This window comes from Petaurus breviceps, unplaced genomic scaffold (assembly GCF_028583685.1).
Source record: "Petaurus breviceps papuanus isolate PSGF00001 unplaced genomic scaffold, PetGlider_PUasm1.0 90977, whole genome shotgun sequence".
Taxonomy (NCBI): domain Eukaryota; kingdom Metazoa; phylum Chordata; class Mammalia; order Diprotodontia; family Petauridae; genus Petaurus; species Petaurus breviceps.
In genome coordinates this window covers 11,830,424-11,841,943 of record NW_027187391.1, presented here as the reverse complement: position 1 = coordinate 11,841,943, position 11,520 = coordinate 11,830,424, and the positions used below count along the sequence as shown (strand labels likewise).

The 11,520-nt window shown below is 37.0% G+C and overlaps 1 protein-coding gene across 1 annotated transcript in view; it reads right to left on the bottom strand.

Moving 5' to 3' along the window:
- The window catches only part of SLC2A12 (solute carrier family 2 member 12), a 72,805-nt gene that overhangs the window by 35,685 nt on the left and 25,600 nt on the right, over positions 1–11,520 (bottom strand). The window contains exon 2 of the mRNA XM_069077341.1: positions 7,112–8,461. Within this exon, the coding sequence (XP_068933442.1) occupies positions 7,112–8,461 (1,350 nt within the window). The remainder of the gene's footprint in view (positions 1–7,111; positions 8,462–11,520) is intronic.

The following is an 11,520-nucleotide window of genomic DNA, read 5'->3' as shown; positions in this document are numbered from 1 at the left end:
TAGATAGATAGATAGATAGATAGATAGATAGATAGATAGATAGATAGTTCTTATTGTTTATCCTTCATTCTCAAAGTGGACAAATGACTATACAATATAATGAATACTATTCATTTATCACTAATCATGTTCAGTTTATATTAATGTTTGATCTAGAATTAACCTACTCTGAGATTCTGTAAATTAAGTAAGCTAAAAGTGATCCTTGTTCACTAAGAATTTTTAAATTCAATTTTATTATATTTTCAGTTCTGAATTCTCTTTCTCCCACCTTCTCCTCCCCCACCTATTGAGAAATCAAGACAAACAAAATCCTTTATAACTATATACAGTTAAGTAAAACAGATTTTAGCAGTAGCCACATTCAAAGTGTGTGCGTGTTTGTATACAAATACACAATCAAAAGGAAGACTGAAGCATATATATGTATGTATGTGTATACACATATGAATATACAGTAATACTATTCATTTATCCAATGTATATATATATATATATGTGTGTGTGTATACACAGGCAATATGTATATACACACACATACAAACATACACACATACACACACACACACACATATATATATAGGAATACTATATGTAATGAATACTATCCATTTATCACTAATCATGTTCAGTTTGTATTAATATTTGATCCAGAATAAACCTACTTTGAGAATAAAGTAAGTTAGAGGTGAACCTTATTCATTAAGAATTTTTTTTTCAATTCAAATGTATTTTATTTTCAGTTCTGAATTCTCATTCTCCCACCTTCCCTTCCCCCACCTATTGAGAAATCAAGACAAATAAAACCTGTTACAAATTGTATAATTAAACAAAAAAACCCCTCATATTAGCCATATCCAAACACACACTCAAAACACAGATTGAAGCATATCTATCTATCTACGTACATATCTGTGTATACCCACACTCAAAGCATAGACTGAAGCATATATACATATATATATGTATGTACATACTTTACAAATGAGGAAATTAATTGGAATAATAAAAGAAAAATTAATTAGGTAAGAGCTCATCCAATTGGGAATCACTTTATTGTACAGGATTACTTTGCTTTATTGTTTTTCTTAAATCCTTATGCATACAAGCATTGCTCTGGGAGTCAGGAGAACTGAATTTTAATCCTGAGAGTGTATTAGATAATCTCTATGGTCCCTTTCAACTCTGAGAGACTGTGCTCTTTGCAAGGTTGGACAAGACAATTTCTACTATCCTTTCCTGCTCTAAAACCCTACTATACTAAACTATATTTTTATAAATCAATTCATATTTAAAATGCATGAGAACTAGCTATTTAAAGGGATTCTAAGTATTTTGTGAAGCAAATTCTTCCTTTGTAATGTTAGCAATAATAATAATAATACTGTTTTGTAAATTTTGATTTTTTAAAAAAATTTGCTTAGAGTGCTTGGCACAGAGTAAAAAGCTTAATAAATTATCTATCTATCTATCTATCCATCTCTCTATTCCTATAAAGGAAAAGCATTCCAGTTCTTAAATTATAAATGATGGTGTTCTTTAATAGATTAAAGGTGTTGGTATACAACTTTGTTGGTCATAGCAAAAAACAATAAATAAAAATGAAACAGACAACTAGAAACAGCCTGCATATCCCAGAATTGAGGGATGACAGAACAAGTTGTGCTATAAGAACATAATGTAATGTCACACAAGAAATAACAAATATGAATACTTCAAAGAAAAGATATGAACGGTTTTCAAAGGAAGAAATATAAATTATCAATAACCATAAGAGAAAATGCACCAAATTACTAATCATGAAATATGAGAAATGAATATTAAAACTACTTTAAGGTTTCACTTCCATGTCATCAAATTGGATATGGAAATAGTCAGTGTTGGCAGAGTTGAAGGTAGTCAGGCAAACTAAAACAAAGTTGGTGGTGGTATGAACTAGTACAACTACTATGGAAAACAATGTGGAATTATGTAAGAAAAGTTACTAAATTGTTTTTACCCTTTGACCTAACAATCTCACCACTGGCTATTTACCTTTGCCCTCTCCTCATCCCAGGAAATTAGTGAAAAAAGAAAGGCTCAACAAAAATCCAAAATATTAAAAAAAAAACTAAAAATAATTTTAAAAGGTTGGTGCTTTGTAAGTGTGTGTATGTGTGTACGTGTGCAAGCATGCAAACGTGTGTGTGTTTCTTAATATTAGCAAAAATCTGGAAACAAAACGGGTGCCTCTTGATTGGGGAATAGTAGATTCCATTGGATGCCACCTGAAGCTTTTCCAACAAGGGGATTTGCAATACTTATTCATCAAGAAACACTGTGTAGCTGGTCCCAGGTCTGAGAGAGAGCACTCATTCGTTACCCTCGTGATGTGTCAACAGTTGGGAAAAGAAAGTATAAATTAGAACATCACTCACATCTCATTAATGGAAAGTAGAACAGCTATGCAAGTGATCTCACCAATTAGTGAAGAAGCTAACTAGCTTCCCTAAATCATGACCAGAAATATGTTTTCAGAAAACTACTTTTTGGTGACTATTTTATGCTCTGGCTTGCTTAGAACAATGACTGGATTTAGAGGTGAGACTTGAGTTTGAATAAGCCACTTGTCTCACATACTGAGCAATCCAATAACTCAACCTAATGAGGCTCTATTTAGTATCAATTATGTGCAAGGTACTAGAGATACAATAACAATCAAACAAAAAAAAACTTGTTTCTTCTCTCAAGGAGTTTATATTCTATCAGTGGCAAAATATGTTGTCTCTCTGGGACTCATTTTCTTCATCTGTAAAATGAGGGGAGCAGTGAGGATCAGAAGGTCTTTAAAGTACCTCCCATCTTAAATTCTATCATCTTGAAGGAAGAGGATTAGGATCAATGACAAAGCCTGATTCCTCAGTATCAGACTCATTCAAATCAACTCTTGTCATTATCTAGAGAAGCATCTATTTGGATCCACTGTGATTCTCCTTATTTTTTTTCCGCTCATGAATGTGGCTATTCACAGACTCATAGAACCACAGCTTTAGAACTTCAGGCACTCTCAAGTGGGCAGGGGTTAAATGACTTGCCCAGGATGATGTAGCTTAGTAAATGTCTGAGACCATATTTTGAACTTAGGTCTTCATGACTCCAGACTTAGGGCTCTAGGCCTTGACTATAAATCATGGTGGGATAAGTAATTTCTCCACTAACAAAATCACAGCTTTTTTTTTTTTTTAAATGAACCATGTATTTGAAAGTAGAAAGGATGTTTGGAGTTATCTAGGTCAAAACCCTCACAAGGTATCTGGGACCTAGAAAACTTAAGTAGCTTGGCTATCAGGTTCTAGCTCCAATGCTCTTTTGAGCATACTATGAGACAGAGGACTGTATTAGCCCTAGGGGAGGGGCAAAGTTTACCCAGTATTATCTAAAATATAACAAAAGAGTAAATGATATATAATATATGCAAAGCACTTTATAAATTCCCCAAACCTATATGAATATCAATTATTAGTACAATGAATAGACATCCTTTATGGTGAGGTAAACACTCAGAGAAATGAAATGAACCCCCATTCTAGTGAGCCAAATACTAAGGGTTTATGTACATTTGAAAGAAATGCTTAAACCTTTAGCCTGGCTCCTGTGAAATAAGCTGACACCGCAGCTGCTGCTGGCGGCTTTTAAGTTGTTTGCATTGTGCTGAACTGAGTAACATGAAGCCTAACCCCCTGGGAACCTAATGGAAATGAATTGTGTGCCTCCTGAGGTTACCCCTGTGGGCAAAATGGACTTTAAAGAAATATCCCATTGCCTTCCCCTCTCTCGTCCTTACCAGTCCTTCTGCTCTTCCCCAGGTTGTTTACATAAGTAAAGTTCTGTGCCATGTACATCACTTGGAAAGTTAAGCAGTTCAGAGAGACTTTTAAGACCTCTTTGTGTCCTGTCACATTAAAACTTTCCCCCACTCCACTTCCCTGCTCATCAGGAGAGAGAAAAACTTAAACAAGTAACCAAAACGCACTTTTCTTCTTTCCAAGTAAATGGAGTTACTAAGATGTCCCTTTTATCCCCCAACTCTTCACCTTCTTCCATCTCTTCCAAGACTATGTACTTGGTTTTCCTTCCTCACCTCCCCAAGAAGACAAGCATCCCTAACATCTTTTACTAGTAAGGAATGCTCTTCATTGCCCATTGAAACAGAACACCATGGCACTCCTATATGGCATATTTGTCACTCTTTGTCTGCTAGACTGTCCATTTGCCAGCATCCTGTGATAGACCCTTCTGAGCTCATATTGAGCTGATCAACCACAGTCAGATACACTATACCTTGGCTGCAACCTAATGATGTCATTTCCTCTTTAAGAATGAAGGACAGCAACCAATCATCATTCAGGAAGCTCTCTTTCTTCAAGGTTCACTCCATCTGTATCACTTAGTCCAGGTCATTCTTACTCACAGAATTTAAGAGTTGGAAGAGACCTTAGAGGCCATCCATCCAACTCATATATGAAAGGAATCCCCACTATAATAAACCTGACTTGGTTTTCTTCTCAGCTCAACCCTTTCCCTCATGCTTGGGGATTGCAACATACATGTCCCTACCCCCCTGAATGACCCTGGCTTCTCAGGGTCATCAAACTCCCCAGCTCTCATAACCTCTGACTTTACTATATCTTAGCCACACTTAGGGAAGGTCAAGCTCTTGACCTATAATTGCTTCATAAGGTGTTCCAGAAATAGAGAGACAGTATAGTACAACAGAAAGGGTGCTGGCTATGGAGTCAGACAGCCTGGGTTCAGATTCTAGCTCTGTTACTTGTTCATTGAATGACATTAAACTCTAAGGGCCTCATTTTCTTCACTATATAAATGAAGGCTTAACAAATTACTTGGCATACGGTAGGTACTTACTAGATGCTTGTTGACTTGACAAGGGGTTAGATGGAAGAGATGTGATGGTAGAAACAGCAACATTTGACAACTGAATGGATATCCAAGTCGAGGGAGAATGAGGAATTGAAGATAATGTCAAAGTTACGAAGCTAGGAGACGGGAAGAATGGTGATATTTTAGATAGAAATTGGGAAGTATGGAAGAGGTTGAGTTATGAGAGGAAGACAGGTTCTGTTTTAGACATGCTAAATTTGACGTGTCTCTGGTACATCCAGTTCTAAATGCCCAATAGGCAATGGGTGGGTGCAGAATGAAGATCAAGGAAAGTACTGGATAGTCTGGGAGTCATCAGCATAGAGAAGGTAATTAAACCCACAGAAACTGATAAAGTCATCAAGAGACAATGTAGAAGTACTAGAGTGAGAAGGCCTAGGACAGGATCTTGAAGAACACGATTTGGACGATGAACCAGCAAAGGAAACTAAGAAGGAATGGTTCTAGGAATAGGTAAAAGGAGAAACTGGAGAAAATAGTGTTAGAAAAATCCGGAAATGGAAGAATATCCAGGAGACAGTGGTCAATATGCACAAATGCAGCAGAAAAGTCAAGAAGGATAAGGAATGAAAAAAGACCACCATATTTGACAATTAGGAGATCATTGGTAACTTTGAAAAAAAGCAATTTTAGTCAAGCAATGAGGTCAGAAGCCAAATTGCAATGAGTTGAGGAGTGAGTAGGAAGAAAGTGGAAACAGTGACTGTGAATAGCATTTTCTAGGTGTTTGGCTGAGAAAGAGAGGAGAAACATAAGTTGATGGGTTGAAGGGATGGTAGGATCCAGTGAAGGATTTTTAAAGCACAGGGGAGATTGGAAGAGGCTGAAGATTGAAGAGATAGGGAATATGAGTGAGGCTGCAATCTTCTAGAGAAGTTGCAAGGAGATGAGATCAAGGGTCTATGTTAGACAGCTCTTCCTTCTAGTTTAGGCCTTAATTACTTCTCACCTCTTAATCAGTCTCTATGCCTCCAATCTTCTTTTCTCCAATCCATTCTCCCTACAACTGTCAAACTGATATTATTCCTAAAGCACAAATCATATCACTGCCCCATTCACTTGTTTGAAAATTTGCAAAAGCTCACTATCACTTGTAGGAAAAAATACAAATTCTTCTATTTGGCACATAAAGCCTTGCATAATCTTTTTTCCCAATTATCTTCCATTTTTATTTCATATCACTTATACACTCTATATGCTAAACAAATTGTTCTGCTATATGTTAGCTATAAATAACACTCTATTTCCCACCCCCATGTCTTTGTAAAAGTAATTTCTCATCTCTGGAATGCATTCTCTTCTTATCTCCAACTTGTTAGAGTCCCTAACTTCCTTCAAAGCACAACTCAGGTTCTACCTCTACCCAAAGTCTTGTCCTATGCCCTTTCTTCCAAGTTATTAGTATTCTCTCCTTTCTGCCTTAGAGTTGTTTTTTATGACTTTTTATTTATTTTATTTGCATATATTTTTGTATCCCACCATTTGTGAATAGGAACCACTTCATTTTGGTTTTATATCTCCAAGCACCCAGAACAGTACCTTGCACACAGGAGATATGTGGCAAATATCTGTTGAAGTGATTTGCTAAATTGACAATTATGACTGATGGCCATAAGAGAGCAAGACTTTAAAATCATTGGTTCAATACTAACTCACTTCAGTGAGTCAAGAATATATATGATATATTATAGTTATAGACCAGTGCAGTGTTTCTTCACAAAACTTGAAATAATAAAAGCTTTTGCTTCTATTGCCCTTTGCCATTACACAATACTTTCACATATGTTATCTCTTTCTATCTTCAAAAGAACTCTGGTAGGACAAAGTATTACAGATGAAGAAACAGGATCAAAGAGTTTTGGGGACTTACTCAAGGTCAGTCCATAAATAACAAAATTTGTAGGCAAAAATATGATATCTTGAGACCAAATGCAATCCTCTCTACACCATTCTGTGTCTTGGACAGCAGTGATCAATTGTTGATATCTATTATGTCCTTATGACTGCATCAGCAAGAAGATCATACAGATTTGGTAAGCTAACCTTTTGTTCTCAGAAGTCATGTTTATAATGAACTACAAGAGAACAGTTTGACTATCCATAAACAATAGGTTACCATTCAAACATGAAAAGAATTAGGTTAGGGAGCATAGGATGATGAAACACTTACTTGGTCCAAGACTTATGGAAAAAGCAGCAACATAAAAAAGTAAGCTGACCAAGGAGAGCCATTTCAAATACTCTGGGATTTTGTTTGGGCCTATTTCTTGATGTTGTTGTGTTGGGCTTGGTCTAGAGGTTCCAACATTTGGCACAGATGCCCAGGTCAGCTCCCCTTGCCTTTTAGTGTCACTTCTGATTGACATTAGTGAGTTGTTGCTGTTTGGAGTGATCCCCATGAATAGTTCTTTGAGATTGTTGGTGCTAAGTGTCAAATTGTCTCGTTCATAAAAAGTCAAGTCTTCTAAGGAATGGTTGATAGGATTATGACTTCTGCAGATACTGGTAGAATTGATATGGATCTTAAGATTCAAAAGGCCCATACTTATCAAAGAGGCTGCCATCACTGAGGTGCCAATGCACAAAAAAGTCTTGCTCCCAACCTGGTCCACAAAAAGGGTAGCTGGAATAGTGCTAATTACTTTGACAACTCCAACTCCAGTTGAGGCAAGACTTGCTGCCTCATTGCTCTGAAACCCAACAGATTTTAAGACAGTTGATGCATAAAATAAAATGTTTGGTTGTCCTGTGATTTGAACAAAAAAAACCAATGTGAGGCCTATTAGTATTCTAGTCCTCATGTTGTCCTTTGACCTAAAAAGATCCCAGAAACTGTATTGGTGTTCATCTTTCAAGGAAGATTTTATTGCAGTAAGTTCTTCAGTAGTATCTGAGATGCCTCTTAATCTTCCTAGGACTTTGCTAGCAGCTTCATCATACCCTTTCATCACCAGGAATCGAGGGCTGGGTGGAAGAAAGTACATTGCAATGGCTTGCAAAACTCCTAGTGGAATAACAAGGCCAAACATATACTTCCAACCATGTAAAACATTGGCAAATGCATAATTTGAAATATAGGCAAGGAGAAAGCCTATTACAATCATAAGTTCATTCAATGATACAAGAAGGCCTCTTCTGTGCTGTGGAGCAATTTCTGCAATATAGACACAGGTAGCAATGGAAGACAGGGATATGGAAACTCCAATGGCAATTCGTCCTCCAATAAGAACTGGATAGGATAGACTCAGGATCAGAACCAAGCTGCCCAACCCAAGTAAGCAGGATGAAAAAATGATAGCAATTCTTCTCCCATATCTGTCTATCAGGAATCCTCCTGTGAGAGATGCCAGTAAGGCCCCAATGAGTAGGGAACTCACAACCATTTCCTGCTGTTGGCAAGACAAGGCTAATAAGCCACTTAATTGAAGAAGGGCCCCAGAGATGAGCCCAAGTTCATAGCCCACCAGGAGTCCACTGACAGCAGCAGTGACAGATGTGAGGAAAGTAAACATTCCACATCCTACAAACAAAAAGAAAAAACAGAAATGTCAGTCCCAAATTATTATTTTAACATTCTATGCATGAACTGGGCCATAACCTTGGGTAAATGATTTCATACCACTGAGTTAGGATGAAAAGACCAAATACCAAACTCAGCATCATTGTAGAAAAAACAGAGATCATTGGCTATAGAAACAAAGACTTCCTTCCACCACCTTTTTTTTTGTGTGTGGAGGTGGTGTAGGGAAAACTTTTCCCCTAAATTTGTTAAATTATAAGTAGATAACTATGTAGATTAATGTTCTCTATGAGCAAACAACTATGAAGACTCTATATAGGAATAGAATTTGGCTAGGGAATTAGGAAGAGTCAACTATTCTGATAACCTAACTCATCTTATCCTATCCCAGATCCCCAGAGGAGAGCCTTTGGATAGGACTGGCATGGAAGGCAGCTTTCTATGAGTTGGGTCCCAAAGAAGGGTGTTGGCTTCTCCTTTCCAAGTAGCCTGGGAAAGAAGAAATCCTGGGCTAAGATCACCTATGAAATCACTACCCAGTCCTCAATATAGTTTTTAGCCTTTTTGATGTGACAATGGTATGAACAACAAATTAATCACTTACTCTGTGCTGACCATTGTGGTAAGAAAAAGGGAAAATACCAAGGCTAACTAAGACTTGGTCCTTGTCTTCAAGAAACTTACAGTTTAATAGGATGGTATGGACACCAATATAAATAGTTATAAGAAGAATTTGTTATTGACTAAGAAGATCGGGCAAGGGCTTGCTAGAAGAAGTAGCATTTGAGGTTTAAAAGGGTGTCATTCCAGGCATAGCAGAAAGCAGAAAGCATGGAGATTCCAGAGGCCATTTGGTCTAACCCCCTCATTTTACAGATGAGAAAACCAAAGCTCAGTTAGATTAAGTGACTTGTCCACAATCACACAGAGATTAGGGAAGTCCTGCAGAAGCAGGACTTGAATACAACTACTCTGACTCTAGGTGGCACAATGAATAGTGCTGGGCCTGGAATCAGGAAGATCTGAGTTCAAATGTGACCTCAGACACTTACTAGCTATGTGACCCTGGGCAAGTCACTTAATTCTGTTTGCCTCAGCTCATCTGTGAAATGAGAAGGAAATGGCAAACCAGTCTAGAATCTTTGCTAAGAAATCTCCAAATGGGGTCACAAAGAGTCAAAAATGACTGAAACGAAAGAATAACAACACTCTCTTACTCTAGACATAGTGTTCATTCTACTGTACCACCCTATCTTATTGAGAATAGAATCTTTAATTACCGTGTTTCCCTGATAATAAGACCTATCCCGAAAATAAGCCCTCCCCTTACTGTGTAAGATTCCTCTAAAATAAGCCCTCCCCCGAAAATAAGCCCTATTGAGATTGCTACTGTAGTGAAGGTGATCCCCTGCGCTACACGCTACATTACGGTACCCTCTGTATGCACCATCCCCCCCCCCCGTGAAACGCACGCCACGCTCCGAGCTGCATCCAATCAGAGCTGCAGCAGTGAGCACGTCATCCTGTTCTTTATTGAATTCATTATTGAATAAAGGTACATATTTTTGTTCACATTTACCTGTTTATTAAAATTGCTGTCAATGTTCATTAAAATAAGCCCTCCCCTGAAAATAAGCCCTCTGGTGTTTTTCTGTCCAAAAAATTAATAAGACAGTGTCTTATTATCGGGGAAACACGGGTAGTCCCCAACAAACATCTTTAGCCCTAAGAAAATAAAGTGGACAGAATCTCCATTTTCCTTTTAAAAGAAAAAGTTATACCTTGAAGGTGCCAGTAGCAGTAGAAGAAAGTTTTGCTGTCACCACTAGTCCTAGAGCTGGGAAGTAGTCAGAGTACAGATCATGCCTCTCCTAGCCATCACACACACACACACACACACACACAAAAATAAGTTAAGCAGTTCTTTCTGTAATGGCAAAGAATTAGAAATTGAGGGGATGTCCATCAATTGGGGAATGGCTCAGTCATGTCTTATTCTTCCTAACCCAATTTGGGGTTTTCTTGGCAAAGATACCAGAATGGTTTACCATTTCCGTCTCCAGCTCATTTTATGAAGAAACTGAGGCAAATAGATTAAGTGATTTGCTCAGTGTCACACAGTTAGTATCTAAGGCCAAATCTGAACTTGCGAAGTTCTATTTTAGTTCAATTGATAGAGTACAGAAGAGATTTGTACTATATCCATTTTGCTACCTACCTGCTAATGGAATACTATTGTTCTATAAGTAAGGCTGAGGAGGACGCTTTCAGAAAACCTGGAAAGATTTTCAACAACTGATACAAAGTGAAGTAAGCAAAACTAGGAAGACATTGTACACAGTAACAGCAATATTATAAATATTTAATTGTGAATGACTTAGCTGTTCTCAGCAATACAATGATCCAAGACAATTCCAAAGGACTTGTGATGAAAAAATGCTATTATTTCCAGAAAAAGAACTGATGGAGTCTGAATGAAGATTGAAACATACTCTTTTAAAAACTTTATTTTTCTTGGGCTTTTTTTTGTCAACATGGCTAATATGAATTTTTTTTGAATGACTGCAGATATATAATCTGTATTGAACTGCTTACTATTTCAAGGAGGAAGGGAGAGAATTTGGAAATCAAAATTTTAAAAAAGAATGTTAAAAAATTTACATGTAAGTGGGAAAAGATAAAATATTTTTTTTTAATGTAAACTTCTTGAGGGCAAGAGTTGCCCTGCTTTTGTATTTATATCCCCATTTGGCACACAGTAATTGCTTTTTCCTTTGAATTTAAGATGAACAACTAGATTAATTAATTAATTAATTTTGGGGGGTTGGGAGAGAGTAGAAGAACATCCCAGGAGGAAGAGATAGCCAAGGCAAAAGTACAAAAACATGGAATTTTGGACTACTAAAGGAAGTAGTCCCTTATTTGACAAAAACTGCTGGAAAAAAAAACTATAAAGCAGTTTAGTAGAAATTAGGTTTAGACCAACATCTTACACTATAAGCTACAATAAGTTCCAAATGCCTATGTGCTGTAAAAATTGAAGGTCATAAGAGACTAGA